The sequence below is a fragment of the Syngnathus floridae genome, chromosome 18 (assembly GCF_059516105.1).
Source record: "Syngnathus floridae isolate MCC-2025c chromosome 18, RoL_Sflo_1.0, whole genome shotgun sequence".
Classification (NCBI taxonomy): domain Eukaryota; kingdom Metazoa; phylum Chordata; class Actinopteri; order Syngnathiformes; family Syngnathidae; genus Syngnathus; species Syngnathus floridae.
In genome coordinates, this window is record NC_142430.1 from 2,662,775 (window position 1) to 2,688,952 (window position 26,178).

At 43.6% G+C, this 26,178-nt stretch overlaps 1 protein-coding gene and 1 long non-coding RNA gene across 5 annotated transcripts in view; one reads left to right on the forward strand and one right to left on the reverse strand.

Moving 5' to 3' along the window:
* The window catches only part of f3a (coagulation factor III, tissue factor a), a 75,090-nt gene extending 55,192 nt beyond the window's left edge, over positions 1 to 19,898 (forward strand). For all 3 annotated transcript variants that reach the window (XM_088360388.1, XM_088360389.1, XM_088360387.1), the window contains 3 exons: positions 7,625 to 7,806; positions 7,905 to 8,073; positions 18,594 to 19,898. In XM_088360388.1, the coding sequence (XP_088216514.1) occupies positions 7,625 to 7,806; positions 7,905 to 8,073; positions 18,594 to 18,736 (494 nt within the window). In that variant the 3' untranslated portion in view covers positions 18,737 to 19,898. The remainder of the gene's footprint in view (positions 1 to 7,624; positions 7,807 to 7,904; positions 8,074 to 18,593) is intronic.
* LOC148382165 (uncharacterized) lies at positions 5,177 to 24,675 on the reverse strand. Of its 2 annotated transcripts, XR_015854094.1 has the most exons (3): positions 24,357 to 24,675; positions 22,331 to 22,984; positions 5,177 to 5,597 (listed from the first exon to the last, which is right to left on the reverse strand). It is a non-coding gene; the product is annotated as an uncharacterized LOC148382165 (long non-coding RNA). The 2 variants fall into 2 exon arrangements; XR_015854093.1 differs by lacking the exon at positions 5,177 to 5,597 and having other exon boundaries at positions 22,154 to 22,984.
* Between the last annotated feature and the right edge of the window lie 1,503 nt (positions 24,676 to 26,178).

Consider the following 26,178-nt stretch of genomic DNA (forward strand, 5'->3'; position numbering starts at 1 on the left):
GAAGACTTTGAAGGATTTAATGATTTGGAGTGACACAGAAGGTTTGAAAAACTATTATGGCTTTTGCGCACGCCCGGTCCTACTCTACGGAGCTCTCTTTCACCTCCGTGGATGGAAGTCGGGGGCCGGTGCTCGGCCAAGTGGCTGTCCGGGAACGGTGGATGGGCTCGGAAATGGCTTTTACGCACGCTCGGTCCTATTCTACGGAGCTCTCTTCGACCTCCGTGGCTGGAAGTCGGGAGCCGGCGCTCGGCACCTGGCTGTCCGGGGACGGTGGATGGGGATCGGACACTGCTCCTACGCACGCCCGGTCCTACTCCCAGCCCCCTCCGTGGCTTCAAGTGCCACCTCCGGTAATGGAAGTCCACGCTGCTACACGCCTGGAAGTCCACGCCGGTGCTTGGGGCAATGTGGCAGTGCAGTATTTATGTTATAATTATTTGATATATTTTATTTCGTGTAGCAACTTGTATATGTTTTTATCATTACAGTTCAGTAATTGTTGGCACGTTGAACTCTTGTTTTGTTAAATAAAGAGCCGTTTACCAAACCCACATCTTTCCTGGTACTTTGTTAACGCTACAATATAGTTATATGCTAGATCTGTGGAATAACGACGAGGCTGACGTCAGCGACGCACGCGCAGTGTTGTTGACAAAGGACGAGGAATTTGATCAATGGATTTAATGATTTGGAGTGACAGATGGTTTGATAATATTGTTGTTTATATGATAGTTATTTTATATATACTTTATATATCGTTATATGGCTCTGTGGAATATTTAGAACTGCAACTCACGACGAGTCCCGACATCAGCGGCGCGGCGCATACGTGGCATCGTTTTGTCAAACGCACCTCTTTTACTAAGGTGCCCCCGGCTTCCCGGTAACGGGTTTGTCTTGGCCGGGGTTCGGGGACTCGTCCGTAATCCAACCACCCGAGTTAAATTAACTCTACCGGAATCAATCTAATTTCTTTACGACGCCAATCCCTCTCAAGTCACCCGAAGCTCGAGCCGAGTAACTCCATTCGAGGCAAGACTTTGAAGTGACCGCGTCGTATTGATGGCTCCCCTTTTTCCTGTTTGAAGCTTTTATTATGTTACGGTTATTTTTAGATGACTTTGTTAAGACCTCAGGGATTCGTTTGCATAGCGCACCCTAGCACTAGTTTTGCCGAAGTAACAGTTGATATGGGTCCGTTCTACTTGGTCGCTCAAGTAGCGAGCCTACTATTTTTTTATTCGAAAGAGAATCGAATTAATAAAAGTGTGACAGTAATAGCATTTGAGAAGAAAGTTAATGCCCTTTACATTATTAATTCTAACTTCTTGTACGTATATCCAACACTTAACTGTCGGAGTGATTCATCCCACTCGATTGCTTTAAAATAAATAACAACTCACTTGAAACGAATCTAAATGTCCTACTCTAATTAGATTTGCCCTGTAATTAATTTGGAAGGCAAGTCTATTTTTCGTAATTGTCCTATTTAACTTTTGACGCGGCCCGACAAAATTAGAAACGGGCCTGCGTCCGACGGACAATCGAAGTACTTCTATCCTTCACCAACTCAAATAATCTGATTTAACCACCGTCGTTGTTTTATTCAAAGGAAGTAAATTTTCAAATGGATTAACATTTAACGAAATTCACTCTTCCCTCAAATAATCACGAAGGCTATTTAATTCTCTAAAATGTCCGAAGTTACTTTTTACGCGGCCCCACAGAAAGGGAAACGGGCCTGCGCCCTTCAAAGAATTAAAATACTTTCAATTCTACACCAATACAATAATTCGATTTAAACACCTTCGTTAATTTATTCAAATGAAGTAAATTTTCAAACGGATTGAAATTCACTCGTACCTCAAATAACTACGAAGGTTATCTAATTCTCTAAAATGTCCGAAGTTACTTTTTACGCGGCCCCACAGAAAGGGAAACGGGCCTGCGCCCTTCAAAGAATTAAATTACTATAAATTCTACACCAATACAATAATTCAATTTAAACACCTTCGTTAATTTATTCAAACGAAGTACATTTTCAAACAGATTGAAATTCACTCGTACCTCAAATAACTACGAAGGTTATTTAATTCTCTAAAATTGTCCGATGTTACTTTTGACGCGGCCCGTCAAAAATGGAACCGGGCCTGCGCCCTTCAAAGAATTAAATTACTTTCAATTCAACACCAATACAATAATTTGATTAAAACTCCTTCGTTACTTAACTCAGACGAAGTAAATTTTCAAACGGATTGAAATTCACTCGTACCTCAAATAACTACGAAGGCTATTCAATTCTCTAAAATTGTCCAATGTTACTTTTGTTTATTACGGTCCTATGTTATACCATAATAACCACCCGTACATCAATCAAATTGTCAAATCAACCACGAACAATCGATTGCACATTCTGTACAGATTGGCGCACAACGAAGTAGATGAATATACAAGACACATTTATTGAAGAAACAGGAAATAGAATTACAAATCTCAATTACTCCAAAAACCGAACAACTTCACTCACTGATACCCATGCTAATAAAATCATTCAATCCCAGAGCAATTCGATTGGAAAACACTGATCATGAAAGAGAGAAAAGGTAGATACCAGTTGGGTGCTATTTTTGGTGGAAGCAAAGTCGAGTGATCAGTTCGATCTTACTTCTAAAATCCAAATTAGAGAAACAGGTTGGCCTCCAGAGGACTGACGACCCGATGACTGTTCCCCCCCTCGCGTAAATACAGAAAAGTCGTTCCCCTCACCTAGTTCCTCATGCAAAGTTGTCCAGTCCAATTCTTTTGAGTAAATCCAAGTTAATCCAAGCAAACGATCCTGCGTCTCACACAAAGATCCCGGGACTTTGGAAAAATCTTGAAACTCCTTCGGGCTTCTTCACATATGAGCGCTCTTCGGGGGGGCTTTTCCCCTTCCTGTTTCATGAGAATAACTCTTTAAAGTTACACTCCAATCAACTCTGAAATTAAAAATCCAAACCTTTGATCGATATCTTTAAACAATTTATAGCACGCCACTATTCTCACAGTAGCGGGCCCCTTGATCAAATTGACTGATAATATTGCTTAAACTGTTACAGAATACATTTTAGCCAAGCAAAGGAATTAAAAATAAAAATAACATTTGTAGTTTCTCCAAACAATTTATAACACGCCGCTATTCTCACAGTGGTGGGCACCTTGATCAAATTGACTGATAATATTGCTTAAGCTGTTACAGAATACATTTAACCAAGCAAAGGAATTAAAAATAAAAATAACCTTTGTACTTCCTCCAAACAATTTATAACACGCCGCTATTCTCATAGTGGCGGGCACCTTGATCAAATTGACTGATAATATTGCTTAAGCTGTTACAGAATACATTTTAGCCAAGCAAAGAAATCAAAATAAAAATCACATTTGTGCTTCCATGCGTGACCCACAATCCGACACCGTGTTCCTGTTTTACTCCTATTTCTACTAGTTTAGCTTATTTTGGCCCTTTTTGGTCTCATGTATTGGTTTGGTGCCATCTCTTGGACAAATTAGGAATTTCAGCTCTGCCAATTTATTCAGTTATCCTTAATTCAAATGTTGTACCATCTGCTACTAAAATTTGGAATTTCAGCTCTGCCAATTTATTCAGTAATCCTTAATTCAAATTTTGTACCATCTGCTACTAGAATTTGCAATTTCAACTCTGCCAATTTATTCCTGTGAGCAATCCATATTCACCATTTGCACCATCTCTTCTCCCCCTCCCCCATTTTACAGGACAGTTTACATAAAGGACGATTTATGGATTTAATGAATTGGAGTGACACAGATGGTTTGATAAACGTGTTATTTATGTAATAGTTATTTGAATAACTCTGAATGTTACGTCAGGCCCATTCTCAGCTCCTCGTTTGTGTATATGTCACGTTAGTATACCGTATCGTTTAGCCTGTTGTTGCTGGTTCATGTCTGTTCTTGGTGTTGGATTTTGACAAATAAATTTGCCCCAAAAGTGCGACTTATATCTATTTTTTTCACTTTATTGTGCATTTTATGGCTGGTGCGACTTATACTCTGGAGCGACTTTTAGTTCGAAAAATATAATTTGTTTTGACTTCATGCGTTGTGTTGGTTGTGTTCTTTGAACAAGGTGATGTCCATGTATGGCTCATTCTGTGCACCAGTTATAAATAAACAATGTTGTGAATTTGAAAAAAATAATTTTTTCACTAAAGAGGGTTTTGGTGAATGCGCATATGAAACTGGTGGAGTTCGGTACCTCCAATAAGGTTAAGAACCTCTGCACTATACTGACAAAATCAATGAATAAGTGTCTAAATATTATTGGCTTGCCAAGCATGGAACAAGTTTTTTGTTTTGTTAAAGAAAAAACACTTTTCTTGATGATAAATATTGTTTATATTGGTATGTTGTTACAGTATTTTTTGAACTAAAAGTCGCTCTGGAATATAGGTCGCATTAGCCATAAAATGCACAATAACGTGAAAAAAATATATAGAAGTCGCTCCGGAGTATGAGTCGCATTTTGGGGAAATATATTCGACAAACTCCAACACCAAGAACAGACATGAATGAGCAACAAAAGGCTAAACGATAGGTATGCTAACATGACATAAACACAAACAAAGAGCTGAGAAGTTATTCAAATAACTATTGCATAAATAATACATTCATAAAACCATCTGTGTCACTCCAATTCATTAAATCCATCGATCGTCCTTTGTCAACAATGCCGGGTGCACGCCGCTGACGGCGGTTGCACTTCAAAATATTCCACAGGCCCATATAACGATATGTTAATTATATATCAAATAACTATTATATAAGCAATAATATTATCAAACCATCTGTGTCACTCCAGATCATTAAATCCATTGATCGTCCTTCCGGGTGCGCTCCACTGCCGGCGCTTGCACTTCAAAATATTCCACAGGCCATTATAACGATATATATATTTTATTTCAAATAACCATTATATAAACAATAATATTATCAAACCATCTGTGTAACTCCAAATCATTAAATCCATCGATCAAATTCCTCGTCCTTTGTCAACAATGCCGCGTGTGCGCCCTGACGTCAGCCTCGTCGTTATTCCACAGATCTAGTATATAACTATATTGTAGCGTTAACAAAGTACAAGGAAAGACATGGGTTTGGTAAACGGCTCTTTATTTAACAAAACAAGAGTTCAATGAGCCAACAACTACTGAACTGTAACAATAAAAACATATACAAGTTGCTACACGAAATAAAATATATCAAATAACTATAACAAATAGTTCACCGCCACACGGCCCCAAGCACCAGCGTGGACTTCCAGGCGTGTGGCAGCGTGGACTTCCATCCCCGGAGGTGGCACTTCCAGCCACGGAGGTGGACGAGAGCTTCATAGACCGGGTGTGCGCAAAAGCCATGTCCGAGCCCCATCCACCGTCCCTCGACAGCCACCCGGCCGAGCGCCGGCCCTCGACTTCCATCCACGGAGGTGAAAGAGTGCTCCGTAGAGTAGGACCGAGCGTGCGTAAAAGCCATGTCCGAGCCCCATCCACCGTCCCCGGACAGCCATGAAAAAACTATGAAAAAAAAAACACGACTTATAGTCCGAAAAACAAGGTAATTTTTTTATTGTAATATGCTTTGCAATGTAAAAAAGGCATAGGCTTAACAAGCTTTCGCTTCTTTCTATACCCTTTAGATTGTCTTGGTTTCTTGAATGTAATGAATGATGAATAAAATCTACCAACCAACTGACCAACCAAAATAAACTCTACTGAGGTAGCCCTATGGCTGTGTAATTAAAGTGTTACCTCTACTTACGAACGGCTATACTTACAAACTTTTTGAGATACAACCAGAGCCTCGCAATTTATTTGCATTAGCTTACAAACTAATTTTTGACTTCTGAACCAACGCATCATTAGTTTTGTTACAAAGGAGGCAGAGCAGATCATAAAAACAGGCGTTCGCGACACAGTGAATCAGGAAACAGGCATCGCGCTGCATAGCGGATCTGGAAAACACAAATCAGGTGGCATAGCAGAAACAGGTGGCAGGCATATCGAGGCAGACAAACCACCACAGACTGACGAGCTTGTGGGTTTTAACTACACACCCTAATCAGCCGGTAACAAGGGCACAGGTGGCAGCGGTCAGCACTGATTAGCGGGCAGCTGTTTGGCATTGGATATGTGCACCCCTGCGGACTAGGGCAAGAGCGCATCAGCCGGCCAGCACGGCAAGTGGACCCATGACACGTTCACGGTAGTTTTTTGTGAGTGTGACTTTTGGTAAAGCCCTAAAAAATGTTTCTCAGAGTCAGTTAAGCTTTAAAATGTTTAAAAAGTGTTGAAAAATATGATAAAGTCTTGAAGAATACTATTATAAAAGTCTTGGGTGGCTATTGTAACATATTGATTCCACATTGCGGATTTCCACCTATTGCGAGGGATCTTGGAACCAATTATCAGTGATAAACAAGGGATCACTTTTCAACTTACAAAGACGATCGCGGAACCAAGTAAGTTCATAAGCTGAAGTACCACTGTACACTCACTGATCACAGTCAACACCCAGGAAATGGTTGATCCCGTTTTTTAAACATTGAGTTCAAACTTAAAAACTGACAATCCACGCTATAGATGTCAAACTCAAGACCTGGGGGCCAGATACAGCCCGCCACATCATTTTATGTGGCCCACGAAGACAAATTTTTGTATCGAATTTGTGTCATTACTAAAATTACAAATTGTCTTCACTTTTTAAAAATAGAGCTATTGCCATCAATTTTGATTACCATTCGTCTTTTTGAATTATTTGAACAATATTTACTAGTCTCTGATTTCAAAACTAGTTATTCATCAGATTGTTGTGTAGCCCAGTGGTCTCCAACCTTTTTTGCGCCATGGACTGGTTATGCGTCAAAAATATTTTTGCGGACCGGCCTTTAAATAAATAAATAATAAATTTATATAAATAAATAATAAATTTATAGTAAATATAAAAATATGATGAAATAAAATGATACGACTGAAATAAAAACAAATATAAACGACATATCATAACACATCAATAAATAATATATATGTACGTATATATATATATTTTTTCCTGTGCGGCTTGGCGGCCCGGTACCAAGTGACCCACGGACCGGTACCGAGTTTGACACCCCTGATCTACGCCATTAAAAAGGCAGCACAGAGTCGCACTGGTCAGCACATCAGCCTCACAGTTCAGAGGGTGCAGGTTCAATTACAACTCTGCCCTCCCTGTGTGGAGTTTGCATGTTCTCCCTGTGCCTGCGTGGGTATTCTCCGGGCACATCCGAAAAACATGCATGGTAGGCTGATTGAGCACTCCAAATTGCCCGGAAGTGTGAGTGTGAGTGCAGATGGTTGTTCATCTCTGCGTGCCCCACAATTGGATGGCAATCAGTTCAGGGTGTCCCCCACCTACTGCCCGATGACTGCTGGGGTAGGCTCCAGCACGCCTGCAACCCCCATTGGGACAAGCGGTATAGAAAATGGACGACGGATGGCCATTGATCAAAGCTAACACTACTCTTTCTGCCAACAAACCACATCTGATCAGTCTCTTTTTCCAGCTGATATAGGCAGACCTGATTTCAAGCTAGACGTGAGCGACGACAAAAAGAAGACTACGCTGTATGTGACTGACCCACTTACCGCATTGTTTAAAGATGATCATCAGTTGAACATTAGAGACATTTTCTTAAAGAAGCTACATTATAAAGTCACATATCGTAAAAACAAGAGCTCTGGCAAGGTAAATTTCAGCCGTCATCAAAATCAGCGCCAACTGCAAATGAATGATGAGTTTATCATCAGCGAACTGTTATTTCTCTCCTAACCCTCTGATTTCAGAAAGTGTTCATATCTCAGACTAATGTAATAGAGATGACGAATCTGGATCAAGGAGAAAGCTACTGTTTTAACGTTCAGGCCTTCATTCCAAGCCGCAGCATCAATAAACAGCTAGGAAAATTGAGCCAAACTCAGTGCTCTGATGACGACAAACAATCCATCTTTGAGGGTAAGTGTTTGATGTGTTTTGCCAACCAAAGATAAGATACAGTAAGATTTATTAGTCTCGCAATGGGAGCATTCGCACTGTTTCAACAGCCATAGTGGTTATAAAAAACAGCATGCAAAGATGTTTGTCTCTTCTAGTAACTGTTTCACTGTCTAACTATCCTTGAACTGCTATATAGAGAGCAATGACTTGAAATGTAATGCACAAATAATAAAATATTGGTTGACAAAGTGTGCGAGCTACTGTTAAAATACTAGATTTCATAAAAATTACCTGAATGCCCTGAACAGCATAGGCAGTGTATCAGTGAATGAATGAAGAACTCTTGCTCCAAGCCCCTCGCTGACTCAGTTAGCTAGCCACCTCCCAGCCGTGTCGCCCCGCCTGCCATGTACCATAGAAACACCTTGCATGCTGCCAGACCTCTTTGTGGCTGCCCGTTCACAGTCCATCCAGCCAGAGCAGGAAATGCAGCAATGTATGTTGCGCTGCCAGTCCAGCCAGTGTGCGTCGTTGCTCTGCCAGTCTGCTTTGTGCCTCAATTATACATAAATAACTGCAAGACAACCTCCGGAGGTTGGCTTGTTGAAATATAAATCTGTATTTGGAGCACCGGACTTCCAGTGATATGTGGCCAGCCGAGTGTGGCACCTTGTTTTCGGATAGGCGCTGAAGGGAGTATGCCATACGTTGTGTCAGGGGAAATGTAAGTCAAATGAACCCTTACCGATTTCAATGAAATGTATAACACCCTATGAACAATTCAATTTATAAAATGCCTCCCGAAATGCATTGGTAACAGATGAAAGAAAACAGACAGGCATGACAAGCGCTACTATGACTTGCGATTATCAATTTCAATGTTTCATGACTGGCAGAGGCTGGGATGTGATATTGTGGCGGACCTCACCCAGCAGGCCTACAGTTAGGAGTGGGGTGATATGTTTGTCCTTTGTGATGCCATGATGTCTTGTTGCTTTTAAGACTTATAACTAGCCACAGGTGTTGGCAGACATCCATCCGTCTTCTTCCGCCTATCTGGGGTCGAGTTGCGGCGGCAGCAGCTTTAGGAGGGACTCCCAGACTTCCCTCTCCCCAGCCACTTCGTCCAGCTCATCCCGGGGGATCCCAATGTGTTCCCAGGCCAACAGACACAGTCTCTCCAGCGCGTCTTGAGTCGTCCACGGGATCTCCTGCCGGTGGGACATGCCCGGAACACCTCCCCAGGGAGGCGTCCAGGAGGCATCCTGAGGAGATGCCCGAGCCACCTCATCTAGCTCCTCTCAACATGGAGGAGCAGCAGCTCTACTCCGAGTCTCTCCCGGACGACCGAGCTTCTCATCCTTTCTCTAAGGGAGAGCCCAGACAAGAAACTCATTTTGTCCATCTGTATGAATCTTGTTCTTTAGGTCACGACCCATAGCTTGTGACCATAGGTGAGCGTACATCGACCGGTAAATTGAGAGCTTTGCCTTTTGGCTCAGCTCTCTCTTCAACACAATGGACCGGTACTGAGTCCGCATTACAGCCGACGCTGGACTGATCCGCCTGTCGATCTCACGCTCCATTCTTCCCTCGCTCGTGAACAAGACCCCAAGACACTTGAACTCCTCCACTTGGGGCAGGATCTCATCCCCGATCCTTTTCCGACTGAGGACGCTGAACTCAGATTTAGAGGTTCTGACCCTCATCCCGACCGCTTCACACACGGCTATGAACCGCTCCAGTGAGAGCTGGAGATCACGTCTTGAAGAAGCCAACAGCACCACGTTGTCTGCAAAAAGCAGAGATGCAATGCTGAGGTGTCCAAACAGGACACCCTCAACACCTCGGCTGCACCTAGAAATTCTGTCCATAAAAGTTATGAACAGAATCGGTGACAAAGGGCAGCCGTGGCGGATTCCAACCCTCACTGGGAATAAAATCCGACTTAAGTCAAGTCAAGTCAAGTCAAGTCAAGTTTATTTGTATAGCCCTAAATCACAAACAGTCTCAAAGGGCTTCACATAGCCAAAATTGAGAATTATTCTCAAAGCATCCCCTGATCTTAAGCTCCCAAAAGGGCAAGGAAAAACTCAAAAAAACCCTGCCAGGGGAAAATGAGAAACCTTAAGAAGGGACCTCAGATGGAAGAATCCCCCTTTCAGGATCACCAGGTTGTAATGGATGCAGAGAGGGCACAAGTAATACATAATATGAAAATCAATGAAAAAAAATGGATGTCGGAGGTGCCCTCGATTGTCCTGGCAGTGTCTTCAAGGAGGTTGAGCTGCAGTTTCTTCATCTTGAATTGGTCCCCGAGAATCCGGCTAGCCGCTATCAGCTTTTGAGCCGCGGAGGGGGTGGGCAGAGAGAACAAAACAAACTCCGGCCAAATCGGCCACTACAAGTTAGTTAAAGGCCATCTCATAGAAATGTGTCTTTAAACGTGTCTTAAATGTTTCTACTGAGGTAGTAGTTCTAATATCCATTGGTAGGGCATTCCAAAGCTCTGGAGCCCGAATAGAGAATGCTCTAGACCCTGCAGACATTTTCTTGGCCCTCGGTGTAACTAAAAGACTAGCGTTTTGCGAACGAAGGTTACGAGACGGAACATAAGGAACAACTAGGTCGACGAGATATGAAGGCGCTAAGCCATGCAGTGATTTATAGGTTAGTAGAAGAACCTTGAAGTCACATCTTAAATGGACCGGGAGCCAATGTAATTTGGCTAATATTGGGGTAATGTGATCAAATTTTCTTGACCGTGAGAGCAGCCTCGCAGCGGCATTTAGCACTAACTGTAGACTTTTGATACTGGACTTAGGAAGACCAGAGAATAATACATTACAGTAGTCCAGGCGCGACGTGACGAACGCATGTATAATAGTTTCCGCATCCCCGGTCGAGAGGATAGGACGAATCTTAGCAATATTACGAAGGTGAAAAAACGCAATCCTGGTTATATTCTTAATGTGTTTTTGAAAGGAGAGCGTTTGGTCAAATATTACCTCGAGATTAGTTCCCGTATCACTCTGAGTGATAGTACGGTTATCTATAGTTATAGTGGTTTCCTTAAATAAGTGTTGATAACGAGTAGGACCAATTATCAACATCTCAGTTTTATCTGGGTTAAGACGAAGGAAGTTGAGAGACATCCATTGCTTGATCTCCGCAAGGCACGCCTCGAGATTACAACAGTCCCGCAGATCTGTCATCGATAACGGCATATATAATTGGGTGTCATCCGCGTAGCATTGAAAGCTAATATTATATTTACGTATTATGTCCCCAAGCGGAATCATATAAATATTAAATAAAATCTGTCCGAGTTCCGATCCCTGTGGGACACCACACGTAACATTATAGAGCTCAGAGGACGTATTGCCATGGACCACTCGGTGCGTGCTGTCTGATAGATAGGAATTGAACCAGCTTAGTGCTGACCCTGAGATACCAACACAACTTTTAAGACGCCCTAATAAAATATCAAAGTCTCCAGTGTCAAAGGCAGCACTAAGATCGAGTAGTAACAATACAGACGACGTATTTGAATCCATAGCTATGAGGAGATCATTCGTCACTTTAGCAAGTGCTGTCTCTGTGGAATGATTTGCTCTAAAACCAGACTGAAAAGAGTCATATCGATTATTAGCGACCATGTAATCAATAAGCTGCTGCGCTACTACTTTTTCGAGAAGTTTTGCTATGAATGGGAGGTTTGAAACTGGCCTATAATTACTGAGACAGTCCGGGTCAAGATTTGCTCGCTTAAGTAGCGGTTTAATAATAGCGGTTTTAAAGGCTGTTGACACTATCCCAGAGGAAAAAGACAGATTGATTATATTTAAGACGGACGGTCCTAAAATTGGAAATAATTCTTTAAGTAGTTTGGCTGGAAGCGGGTCGAGTAAACATGTTGTTTGTTTAGCCGTACTAACCAATTTTGTAAGCATTTCAAGGGACATGCTTTTAAAATTTGAGAGGGTTATTGCATGATCCCCAGCGCTAGTAACCAGCGGAGCGATTGGAATGGTATTCTTGATCTCGTCCCTAATGGACTCAATCTTTTGAGCAAAAAATTTCATAAACTCGTCAGCTGAGTGGAAGGAGCTATCGGGGGTCGGCTGGCGCAGAGTTAGCTTTGCCACCGTATCAAATAGGTATTTAGGATTGTTTTTATTAAGATTGACTTGCGAAAAATAACGAGTTTTTGCTAAAATAAGCGCATCTTTATATTTCAGGAGGCTGTCCTTCCATGCCTGATGGAAAACCTCAAGTTTGGTTGAACGCCATCTGCGCTCATGCTTTCTACATAATTGTTTAAACGTACGTGTTTCATCTGTGAACCACGGAGTTGGCCATCTACGGCGAGTTTTCAGACGTAGCGGTGCCACAGAGTCGATGGCTTTTAATAATGTCGCATTGAATTCATTTGTAAGATTATCAATAGAGCCGCTGTATGCGGGAAACATGGCGGTTGCCGGCGACAGTAACTCAGATAGCGCAGTTGCAGTCATGGAGTTAAACTTACGGCTGCTATAATTCTGATTGCTCTCTTGTCTTTGACAAGGAACTAAAATTTCAAATTTTATTAAGAAATGATCAGACAGAACAGTAGTGTATGGCAGTACTGCTATATTTGAGGTTGCTAGTCCCCGGGATAATACCAGATCTAAGGTATTTCTTATGCGTTGCTGCCTGTACAGCTTGCGTAAAACCAAACGTATCGATTAAAGTTTGAAATGCCGAAGTCAGTGGTTCTGACGGTGAATTCATGTGGATGTTGAAATCACCCATGATAACTATATAATCTGCATTTGTCACTAGATCAGCCACAAATTCTGAAAATTCATCCAGGAAGCCAGAGTAAGCGGTGGGCGGTTAATAACAACAAGATAGAATGACGGTAACACAGTGGATCGCACAATGAGAACTTCAAATGTTTTAAATACGTGAATTGAGCGCGGCCTAAATCAAAGCTCAGAATTTGAGATGAGTGCGACACCCCCACCCTTTTTTAGAGGACGTGCCACATGCGAGCTCACAAAATTTGGAGGCAATGCCTCGTTAAGTGGCAGCAGTTCATTAGGTTTTAACCAGGTCTCGCAAAGACCAAAAACGTTTAGATTATGTTCGGTGATAAGGTCATTAACGAGAACTGCTTTCGTATGAAGTGATCTAATATTCATAAAACCGAATTTAAGTGTAATCGGTTGATCAGGGTGCGTATCTATCGAAGGATTTTTAAACGGGATGCGAGTAAAATTGTGTTCTCTAGGCCTAATATCAACTCTCAAAAATTTATGAGGGCGGTGGGATGAAACGACCGTGGGAATTTGATGATGAATATTTGTTACACATGTGAAGTTATCTAAAACAGGCACCGTTTCATCAGCAAGACCGGTCAGGACGGACTGATTGGATTTGTCTACTACCCCAGTAGAAAGTGTGTTTATGTGTACTGCAGCACTATTTAAACTGTCGGGCTCTCGTCTACACGAGGAGCTATGTGTATGCTGAAAGTCTAGCCTAGCGCTAGTTAACTTTAACTTAACAGACTCCAAACCCATCCTCACAGGTGGTCTAATCACCTGTGCCCTGGCCTGCTCTAGAGTGACCTGTCATGAGTGGCTCAAACAGTAATCTATATTCCTTGAAAGAGTGAAGGCGCCTTCACGGTTAGGGTGAAGGCCGTCCTTCCTCAGCAGGTCGGGGCGGCCCCAGAAGGATGACCAGTTATCTATAAAATACAGTCCCTGCTTTTTACAGAACCCAGCCATCCATCGATTAAGGGAGACTAATCTACTAAACCTCTCATCAGTGCCTCTCCCAGGCAGGGGGCCAGAGACAAATACTCGATGCCGACTCATCTTTCTGGCAAGATCACAAGTCCTCGCTATGTTTTTCTTTGTGATCTCTGATTGTCTCATCCTAACATCATTGGAGCCGACGTGTATCACTATGTCCAAGTAGCTAGTGTTGGTGGAACTACGCTGTTGACTAGGCCTATTGCGAGTCAGCTCCCTAAGATTAGCTTCTATGTCGGGTGCTCTGCCCCCAGGAATACACATTACAGTGGCTGGATTTTTAAGCGTAATGTTTCGGGTAATGGAGTCGCCTATGACCAAAGTGCGAGGGCCAGTAGACCGAGATGACTTTGGACGGCTATGCGTCTTACCTGGCTCATTGCGATTAGCAAGCCGCTTGGGGCTAATGCTAACCGGGCTAGCGGGCTGACTACAGCCCGCGTCTGTGTCCGCCGCAACTACTGTTATTGCACTCTTCTGCTCTAACTGGCGGACACGTCCCTCTAGCAGAGACAACCTCTCTAAGAGAAGGGTGCAGTTGGTGCACGAAGCCGTACATACCTCTTGGTCCTCTGCCATACTTTGTGTCCGAAGAGCGACGATCTGTCAGAACAACCCGGAAGTGAGTTGTCTAGTGAGTGTGTGGACTTACTGCCGGAAATGCGAACCAAACTCTGACATCGATGATACAGGGACCGAACCGCCCTTATCAGTTGGTTCGGCACCCCGTACTCCCGAAGCACCCTCCATAGAACTTCCCGAAGGACACAGTCAAACACCTTCTCCAAGTCCACAAAACACATGTGGACTGGTTGAGCAAACTCCCATGCACCCTCGAGGATCCTGCCGAGGGTGTAGAGCTGGTCCACTGTTCCACGGCCAGGACGAAAACCACACTGCTCCTCCTGAAGCCAATATTGAACCTCCCGACGGACCCTCCTCTCCAGCACCCCTGAATAGACCTTACCAGGGAGGCTGAGGAGCGTAATTCCTCTGTATTGTAACACACCCTCCTGTCCCCCTTCTTAAAGAGGGTAACCACCACCCCGTCTCCCAATCCAGAGGCACCGTCCCCGATGTCCACGCAATGCTGTAGAGGCATGTCAGCCAAGACAGCCCCACAACATCCAGAGCCTTTACGAACTATGGGCGGACGGTTCTTTTTTAACTACCTCAGTGACTTCGACCCCAGAGATTGGAGAGTCCACTTCAGAGTCTCCAGGCCCTGCTTCCACAATGAGGCATGTCGGTGGAATTGAGGAGGTTTTTGAAGTATTCTCCCCACCGACTCACAACCTCCCAAGTCAAGGTCCGCAGCACGCCACCTCCACTGTAAACAGTGTTGACGGTGCACTGCTTTCCCCTCCTGAGACGCCGGATGGTGGACCAGAATTTCCTCGTAGCCGTCCAGAAGTCCATGGCCTCGCCAAACTCCTCCCACGCTTGGGTTTTTGCCTCAGCAACCGCCAAAGCCGCGTTCTGCTCTGCCATCCAGTACCCGTCGGCTGCCACCAGAGTCCCACAGGCCAAAAGAGCCGGATAAGACTCCTTGTTCAGATTGACGGCCTCCCTTACCACCTGTGTCCACCAGCGGGTTTGGGGGTTGCCGCCACGACAGGCACCGACCACCTTACGGCCACAGCTGCGGTCGGCTGCCTCAACAATGGAGGCACGGAACATGGTCCACTCGGACTCAATGTCACCCGCCTCCTCCGGGACGTGGGAAAAGCTCTGACAGAGGTGGGAGTTGAAGCTCTACCTAACAGGGGATTCTGACAGACATACCCAGCAGACCCTCACGGTACGTTTGGGTCTGCCAGATCGGACCGGCATCTTCCCCCACCATCGGAGCGAACCCACCACCAGGTGGTGATCAGTTGACAGCTCCGCCCCTCTCTTCACCCGAGTGTCCAAAACATGAGGCCGCTAATCCAATGACACAACTACAAAGGCGATCATCGAACTGCGGCCTACGGTCTCTTGGTGTCAAGTGCACACATGGACACTCTAATGCTTGAACATGGTATTCATTATGGACAATCCGTGTCGAGCACAGAAGTCCAATAATAGAACACCGCTCGGTTTCAGATCGGGGGGGGGGGGGGGGGGCTTTCTCCCAATCACGCCCATCCAGGTCTCAATGTCATTGCCCATGTGAGCATCGAAGTCACCCAGCAGAATGATGGAGTCCCCAGAAGGAGCGCTCTCCAGCACTTCTTCCAAGGACTCCAAAAAGAGTGGGTACTCTGAACTGCCGTTTGGTGCATAGACACAAACAACAGTCAGGACCCGTACCCCCACCTGAAGGCGGATGGAGGCGACCCTCTTGTTCACCAGGGTGAACCCCAATGTGCAGGCGCCCAGCCGGTAGGAAACAAGTAGGCCCACACCTGCTCGACGCCTCTCATCGTGGGCAACTCCAGAGTGGAAGAGATTCCAGCCCCTCTAGAGAGGGCTTGTACCGGAACCCAAACTGTGTGTGGAGGCAAGTGCGAATATGTCTAGTCGGAACTTTTCTGCCTCGCCCACCAGCTCGGGCTCCTTTCCAGCCAGAGAGATGACATTTCATGTCCCAAGAGCCAGCTTCTGCAGCCGGGGATTGGACCACCAAGGTCCCCGCCTTTGGCGGCCGCCCAGCTCACTTTGCACCCGACCCTTTTGGCCCCTCCCAAAGGTGATGAGCCCATGGGAAGGGGGACCCACGTCTCCTTTTTGAGTTGTGCTCGGCCGGGCCCCATGGGTGAAGGCCCGGCCACCAGATGCTCGCCTTCGAGCCCAACCTCCAGCCCTGGCTCCAGAGGGGAGCCCCGGTGACTCACGTCCGGGCGAGGGAAAACGAAGTCCATTTATTTTACTCATCATAAGGGGTTCGAGTGAGCCGTGCTTTGTCTGGCCTCACCTAGGACCCTTTTGCCATGGGTGACCCTGCCAGGGGCATGAAGCCCCAGACAACATGGCTCCTAGGATCATTAAGACACGTAAACCCCTCCACCACGATAAGGTGACGACTCACGGAAGCAGACAGTCATGGAATAAAGACGTGTTCCTCACTTCTGCCACAATATAATTTCAATTTTTTGCTCTTTTACTGTATTGGCAACTGCTGGCTTCCCCTTCTATTGACTCCAGCTAACAATGTGACGTAGGCCTTAAGGGGGACCACAGGGCAACAAAATGTCTTCTAATACAAAAATAGCTCACCGTATTACTTGAAAATGTTATCTGATTTAAGGATCAACATTTGAGATGTAGTCAATAGAGTTGATTTTAAAGCATTTAGCGCTTCACTCAAACTAACAAAATAGTGTTTGAAGAAACTTATTGTACATTTCATTTTATTTTTGTTATAACACAGTGTCATATTCTACTAAATAACACACGAGCATATTGGTAACAAGTCTGAAAGGGATTGTGTGACAGATTAGACGGGACAGCCAAATGCCGCACGAGGAAGACTTTATTGATTTGAGGGAAAGGGGAAGTGGAATGCTGGAGTGCTGGCTGGACAAGGGTGCTGGACTGGCATGCAGTTCAGTGCCCTGTATCACAGATGTCAGCATTTGGATGACATTGCCGGTACGTCAGATTAATTTCCAGTCAGGGTTGGACTTCGTCAAGGCTGCCCTTCGTCGCCGATTCTGTTCATAATACTTTTGTGGACAGTATTTCTAGGCTCAGCTGAGGCATTAAGGATGTCCGGTTTGGTGACATCAGTATCACATCTCTGCTTTTTGCTGATAATGTGGTGCTGTTGGTTTCTTCAAGATGTGATCTCCAACTCTCTCTGAAGCGGTTCACAGCCAAGTGTGAAGCGGTTGGGATAAAATTTAGCAACTCTAAATCTGAGACCATGGTCCTCAGTCTGGAAAGGATGGCATTCCCTCTGCGGGTCGGGTATGAGATCCTACCCCAGATGGAGGAGTCCAAGTAGCTTGGGGTCTTGTACGATGGAGCGGGAGATTGACAGGTTGATTGGCGTCTACTGTGATGCGGACTGTATTTGTCTATTGTGGTGAAGATGAAGCTAAGCCGAAAGGTAAAGCTCTTGATCTACCAGTCGATCTATGTTCCTATCCTCACCTGTGGTCACGAGCTGTAAGTTTTAATAATAATAATTAATAATTCATTAAATTTGTGTAGCGCTTTTCAAAAACCCAAAGACTCTTACAGGGAACAAGGCAAAGACATACAGGAGGGGAGGGGGACGGGGAAGAGACAATGGGATAAAGTTAAGAACAGTTAAGTTTCGACCGAAAGAACATGATCCCAGATACAAGCGGCTGAAATTGGTTCCCTCCGCAAGGTGTGCGGGCTCCCCCTTAGAAATAGGTGAGAAGCTTGGTCACCTGCGAGAGACTCCGAATCGAGCTGCTGCTCCTCCACACTGAGAGCAATCATGTGAGGTGGCTCGGTCATCTGATTAGGAGGCCTCCTGGACATCTCTTTGGTGAGGTGTTTTGGCTATGTCCCACCAGAAGGATGCCCCGGGGACAACCCAGAACACGCTGCTTCCCTGCTGAAGCTGCTGCTTCCACGACCTTAGTCCTGATAAGCGGTAGTGAATGGATAGACAGACGCACTGACGGACTTTGAGGCAAGGTTGAAGCACATGAACATATGTGTAAGCAAGACATTGTATTTTGTGTCAGGCTGTGTTTTTGTTTATATGCTCTATATTTGTCATTAACTCATCTGATAATGTATCTCAACTGTCTTTTTTTTTTCATACAGTGTATCCAGTGGGTGTGATTGCAACTGCCATCGTCCTGATCTTGCTGCTGATCATCATAGCAGTTGTAACAATAGTTTGCTGCAGGGGCAAGAATAGCGCCCTCAAAACTGAAAAAGAAGGAATTCCACTTCGGAGTATATAGAGCAGGGGTGTCAAACTCTGGTCTGTAGTGTAATTATATTTGGCACACAAAGACAAATTGTGCATTGACTTTGTATCAAAACAAAAATTACAAATTGTCTTCGCTTTTATAAAATACAGCTGTTGCTAGAGAATTTTTATCATTTTTTTTATTATTTGAACAGTTTTTACTAGTCTCTGATTTCAAAATTACCGTATTTTCCGGACTCTAAATCACTCCGGAGTATAAGTCGCACCAGCCATAAAATGCGTAATAAAGAAGAAAGACTTATATAAATATATAAGTCGCACCAAAGTATAAGTCACATTTTTGGGGGATATTTATTTGATAAAATCCAACACCAAGAACAAACCTGTCGTCTTGAAAGGGAATTTAAAATAAAAATAGAATAGGCAACAACAGGTTGAAGGTACGGCATGCTAATGTTAAATAAACAAGCAAATGAGAACGTGCCTAACGTAACATATTGTTCCAATAACTATCGCATAAATAACATCCTAACAAGTTTGTCGAATCATCTGCGTCACTCCAAATCATTAAATCCAACGAAATCTTCATCCTCTGTGTTAATTATAAACAACTCCGCCAACCCCGCAAATAGAAGATGTAGCGCCTTCTCTTCTACGTGGCTTACGTCAGACTCATCATCAGTTGCAGTTCCAATTATTCCACCGGCCTAGAGCGCCCTCATGCAGTTTAGTGTGAAAACAACATTTTAAATTATATGTGTTAATAATTTCATACATAAGTCACTCCTGAGTATAAGTCGCACCCCCAGACAAACTGAAAATAACTGCAACTTATAGTCCAGAAAATATGTTAGTTATCAGTTTGTTGTGTAGCCTATGCTGTATATAATATAAGACGTTCATAGATGTATTTGGGTTAGCAGTCATAATGGCCCTCAGACGGAAATTATGACTACGATGCGGCGCACAACAAAAATTAGTTTGACACCTCTGAGAGGGTTCTCGTCGCAGTCACTTTTATGGTACGCAGTAGCTACGGATGTAGTTCAATGGGTGGACATGAAACTAGTTCCAAGATTTCTATTTAAATGTGAGAATCAATATTTTGGTTTCTATGAAACTGCTTTTAAGATTTTGGGACGCTTTGTGGACTTTTTCACCAAATAACATAAAAACTAGTGTATCACTGAAAAGTCTTGCCAGTCGATTCTTTGCTGCACAAGTCATTGCCACAATTTTTGCCATCCCATTGATTCAACCATTGCCCAAGTTTTCTTTTGTTACTGTATTTAATATTATCATTCTCCTCATCCTCCTCCTCCTCCTCCTCCTCCTCATCATCATCATCATCATTATAGTTATTCTGTTATAATACTCTTGCTATTTTAGAGTTAATGATTTTTTAAGTATTACTTTGCAACTGAGAATTGTGTGACACAACACGTTTTTTTACTCTTCAAAAGCAACACTAATGAGCAAAACTGTAATTTAATAAATATATTCACCCTATAATAGGCTACAGCACACCCACAAATCATTATGCTATATAGATCTAGACCAGGGCTAATGATGTCCGGTCGTCAAGATCCAGATCCTTCACGTCAACACACCCGATTCAAATGAGGGATCATTATTAGGCTTTTGCAAAGCTTGTTGATGAGCTGTTGATTTGAATCAGGTGTGTAGAAATAAGGATAGACCACAAAGAGGCTGGATTGGAGCTCATTGGACTTGGGCACCTCTGAAACCATGAAACTGGACAGTAATCATAGGCTGGTTTCAAATCTATTCATTGCGAAAATTCTTGAAAAGGTCATAGCGCAGCTACTTAATGATTATGTGGTTGCTAACAATCAATATGAACCTTTTCAGTCCGGTTTTACAGCTAACCACTCTACTGAGACAGCTCTTGCAAAAGTGACCAAAGATCTCCTAATAGCTATGGAATCCAACACTTCATCGCTACTATTATTACTCAATTTTAGTACTGCCTTTGACACTGTTGATCACAACATATTTATTAGATCGCCTTAAAACCTGCGTTTGAATTTTGAGGTCAGCACTTTCTTGGTTTAGTTCTTGTCTTTCAGAGAGGACCCATCGCGTAGTCAATGGCAACACAACCTCTGAGCTCATTAATGCTACATGGGATCGGTACTTGGACCTATACCAGGGGTGGGCAATTCCGGTCCTCAAGGGCTGGTGTCCTGCATGTTTTCTATGTCACCCTGTTGCAACACACCTGATTCAAATGGTCAGATTATTAGCAAGGTCTGCAGAAGATGGATAACAATCCTGATCATTTGAATCAGGTGTGTTGCAGCAGGGAGACCTATAAAACATGCAGGACATCGGCCCCCAAGGACCGAAATTGCCCACCCCTGACCTATCCTATAAACAGATTCTTTTGTTCAGACAAATAAAAGTTTTAGTTGTTACCTACTAAAAGTTTCGACTGTCGCCGGCTCTGAGGAAGACTGGAGTTACAGTTCAAACTGTCAGCAGGTAACAACTAAAACTTTTATTTGTCTGAGCAAAATAATCTGTTTTATAATCATTACATAGACATGATGAATGTCATCGAAATAATCAGACCTATACTGTTTAGTATTTACATGATTGCGCTTTGGGGCATTATACATAAATATAACATTAGTTTTTATTGTTATGGAGATGACACCCAATTATATATGATGTTAGAAATGATAAATCTGCGGGATTGTCGTAATCTTGAGGTGTGTTTTGCTGAGATTAAATGATGGATGTCTCTCAATTTCCTACTTCTTAACCCAGATAAAACCGAGATGTTGGTAATTGGTCCTGCTTGTTATCGGCAACTTTTTAAGGTAACCACCGTAAAGATAAATAAATGTACTACAGTGATCCCTCGTTGCTGATAATTGGTTCCAAGAGCCCCGCGACAGGTGAATATCCGCGATGTGGAGTAAATATTTTTATGATATTCACACAAGATGTTAATTGTATTTTTAAAGATTTTATTGCATTGTTAAACACTTTATTGTATGTTTAAACACTTTTTAAACATTTTAAAGTAGCACTGACTTTTGAGATGAGATCTAAGGCGGATTACTCCCTTGCAGACACTGCCATGACAACTGAGGGCATCTTCCTGCAGCTCTTCATTTTGACTATGGACATCTACTTAACTTTTTCTTTGGATTGTTTTATATTGTGTGTTCAATGTTGCCTACTCTACATTCATTACAGCTTGGTCATCCTGGAAGGGAGATCCTCCCATCTGTGGTCCCTTCTCAAGGTTTCTCACTTTTCCCCAGTTGGGGTTATGTGAGTTTTTCCTTGGCCTCCTGCTAGTTAAGATCAGGGGATGTTGAGAATAATTGTTAACTTTAGTCATGTGAAGACCTTGGAGACTTGTCTGTGATTAAGGTCTATACTAATAAACTTAACTTGACTTGGACACACATCATGTCTGGCAAAATATTAGTTTATTGTTGTTGTGTTTTTTTAAATTGAGTAGTGTACCCATAATTTTTTTTTAAGAAACTATCCCCAGTTGTATATTTCACCAAGTTCACAGAAAAATTGAAGGCATATATAACAGCCCAATACCTCCAAAACTGCCTGTTGGAGCCAGATACTATACCTGTGCCAAGCTCTTTCGGGCAAACTCTTGCCACTGAGTGCTTAACGGAGGTTGACCGCGAAGAAAGAGGCTTCCAGAGGTCCAGCAACTGGTTGAGCGACTGCAAGTCCTTCCCCGGGACCCGACGACCAGCGAGAGCGACAAATCGCTGCACTATCAGCTTACCCAAGCCCGGTGACCAATGAGAGCAGCAATTCTAGCGGTGGGTGATCTCCGGTCAGCTAGTGGCGCTTCCAGAGGCCCGGTGACTGGCTGAGTGGCTGCGAGTGCTTCTCCAGGACCTGGCGACTAGCGAGAGCTGCAAACTGCTGCACCACTGGCCAGCCCAGGCCTTGCGATCAACGAGAGCGGAAATCCTAGTGGAGGGTGCCCTGCAGGTGGCCAGTGGCGCTTCCAGAGGCCCGGTGACCGGCCAAACGGCTACAAGTACTTCCCCAGGACCCAGCAACTAGTAAGCGCGGCAATTCACTTGCACCATCGACCAGCCCAGGCCTGGTGACCAACAAGAGTGACCATCCAAGCAGCAGGTGCCCTCCAGGCGGCTAGTGGCACTTCCAGAGACTCGGTGACCGGCCAAGTGGCTGCAATTGCTTCCAGTCACCAGCAGGGGAGGATCACGAGTGGAGAGCGGCACCGCATGTCCTTTCCTGAGACCTGGTGACCAACGAGAAAAGTCAAAGTCAGAGTCTGCCCTTGCCTCGTTCTGTTTTTCCAATGCGATAGGCTCGTTCCACATCAATCTAGATTGGCATTTGCAATTGTAGTCGGAGAACGGGAGCAGCTAACGCTAGCATTATCGACCTGCCCAAGCCCGGCGAGCAATAAGAGCAGCAATAAGAGCAGCAATCCTAGCGGCGGGTGCCCTCCAAAGACCCTATTACCTTCAAAAGAGGCAGGCCAATGTACAGAACCCAGCGAATTCATGACCCCAAAACAAAAATCCAAGCTGAGGACGATTACATGACAGTTTCACAGGTAAACGATCTATTACAGTAATAGGAAAATCTATTCTTTGCATTTAATAAACTAACAAGATTACTTAAAGTTAAAAGTTAAAGTCCCAATGATTGTCACACACACAACTGGGTGCGGTGAAATTTGTCTCTGCATTTAACCCATCCCCGAAGGGAGCAGTGAGCAGCAGCGGTGCCGCGCCCGGGAATCATTTGGTGATCTAACCCCCCAATTCCAACCCTTAATGCTGAGTGCCAAGCAGGGAGGCAATGGGTCCCATTGTTATAGTCTTTGATATGACCCGGCCAGGGTTTTAACCCACAACCTTCCAGTCTCAGGGCGGACATTCTACCACTAGGCCACTGAGCTGGTTCAAGGGTTATGTCAAATTGATCCTGGACTCAAACAACACAAGATTTGACAATTCCGAAGGAACTGCAAGAAATTAAGAGCTGCTTGCAGTTCACTCAAAAGGAAATTGATGACATCAAAACACATCTAGGTAAAAAAATAAATAAATATGCAAATAGACATTTACAAAATCTGTGACAGTGCATTTAACTATCAGACAAACTGGACTATTTAGAGGAACAATAAAAAAGAAATAATTGGTTATAGATAGATTGGAAGAGACACCTGAAGAAACTTCGACTGGTACTAAGAAAAAACGTTAAAACAAATTCAAAGAAAAATTACAAATACCAATCTAGATTGATGTGGAATGAGCCGATCGCATTGGAAAAACAGGCAAGGGCAGACCCAGACCAATTATTGTCACAATTGAAAAATATAAAGACAAAACCATGATTCTACAGAAAGTGAAATACCTCAAAGGATCAAAGATATATATATATATATATATAAATATATAAATAAGGACTTTACTAAAACTGTACAATAAAAAAGAAAGGAATTGATAACTTAATTGAAAGCAGCACATAATAGAAGAGAAATTGCCTAACTGCGATATGATAAATTCATTGTTCACCCCCGGACAAGTACACCAAAACATGTCAAGCAAAAACAAGCTAGCCATAATATTCTTTTGTTCAGACAAGTTGCAAGATCTTACCTTAATAGCTTTTTCTGACAGTTTCGGCAGTAACTTCCGCCTTCATCAGAGAGTGTCACATGATGTTGTATGCGACACGTCTTTTCAGCTGTCGTTACTACGAGGGCGTGACCCTCCTGTCAGATTTGACAGGTGGGTCACGCCCCCTGCTGTCCTCTCGCCGCTCCAAAATGCTGGTCCAGGTGTGTGAGAGCATGTATGCTCCTTCATCTCGGTTCATGGTGTATTGTCCATTTTTCCTGATTTCTATGGCCTCCGTGATCCAGCGGTGGTGTCGATTCTCTTCGGTGCGGATGACACCGTGGAAGTCATGCGTGGAACCCTCCTGACTTGTAGATGATCCTCCAGTTTTCGAGCCAGAGTCATCCGCACCGAAGAGAATAGACACCACCGCTGGATAAAGGACAGCAATAACAATAGTGTGAAGGTCTTCACCTTCACACTAATAATAATAATAATAATAATAATAATAATAATAATAATAATAATAATAAAGGACAGGAATAACAATAGTAAGAAGGTCTTCACCTTCACACTTATAATAAAGGACAGCAATAACAATAGTGTGAAGGTCTTCACCTTCACACTAATAAAGGACAGCAATAACAATAGTGTGAAGGTCTTCACCTTCACACTAATCCATCATGGACAACACCTCTCTCCCCCTCCATGAGATTGTGCGGTCCCTAAGCAGCTCCTTTAGCGGCAGACTTTTGCACCCTCAGTGTAGGAACGGTTCCGCAGGTCCTTCATTCCCTTTGCTGTCACTTTACAACATGCATGCCACCTGATAAAATCAATGTGTTTCGTCTCTACTAGCAGCACTTGTGTTTGTCCTTGTCTGTTATTTACCCTTTTTTGTAATTCTGGCACTTGTTTTATTCTTGCACTTGTATTATTCTTGCACTCATATGCGCTGCTGTGACAAGTGAATTTCCCCACTGTGGGATGAATAAAGTTCTATCAATTATATGGAATTTATTTATTTTACCGAAATACTCATTCAATTTTTTAAAAGTTCTTAGAGACCAGCTCAGTGGCCTAGTAGTAGCTGCTCAGCAGGGGGCCTGTAAAGTGCCATGGTAACTGTATCTAATAAAGGAAAATGTGTTTTTGGGAGTTTGCAAACATATTTTTTAAGGTTGTGTTAAACTTATAATCATATTAATATCTAGTATTGAAGTGCTCGTGTGGATTGGTGGGGGCCGAGGAATGTGCAGGCAAACTGCATGAACTTGTTTTCTTGGAAGTGTTGTGTATAGGCCCAGACAGGGAGTACCGGACGAGATAATCTCAAGGTCGGTGAAGGAACGAGAACAACAGCACATCTATGGGACCGGGCATCGAGGGGAAAACCCAACCGCCTGACCTCAGCGACACCTGGACGGGGAGGAGATGGCCATCCACCAATCATCTCACAATATTTTGCATGCTTTAATATTCATATTGTGTTTCTTTAAAACTGGGCAACCCGGAAGAATGTGTCGTCTTTTGGTGGTCACAAAAACGCACGAGTTTTAGTGTGAGGGACCCGGGACCCAGGCCTGTATTAGTGCGCTTTGTCAGGAATAAATAATTGGTAAATTTGGTCTAATTGATCTACTGGTCTTCTCTTTGACAGAACGAACTCGCAAAATTGTTAGGTGCGCCAGTGTGTGGATTAGGACATAGCAATTTATGAGTTAAGTGTTGATCGCAATTTGGAGTCAGATCAATAACTAGAATCCGTAACCTAACAATTTCTTGGTGACCGCGGACGTGATGTCAAGAGAAGGGTAATTGACAACTCGTGGTCTTTAGCCAAGACACCGGACAGTGTCAG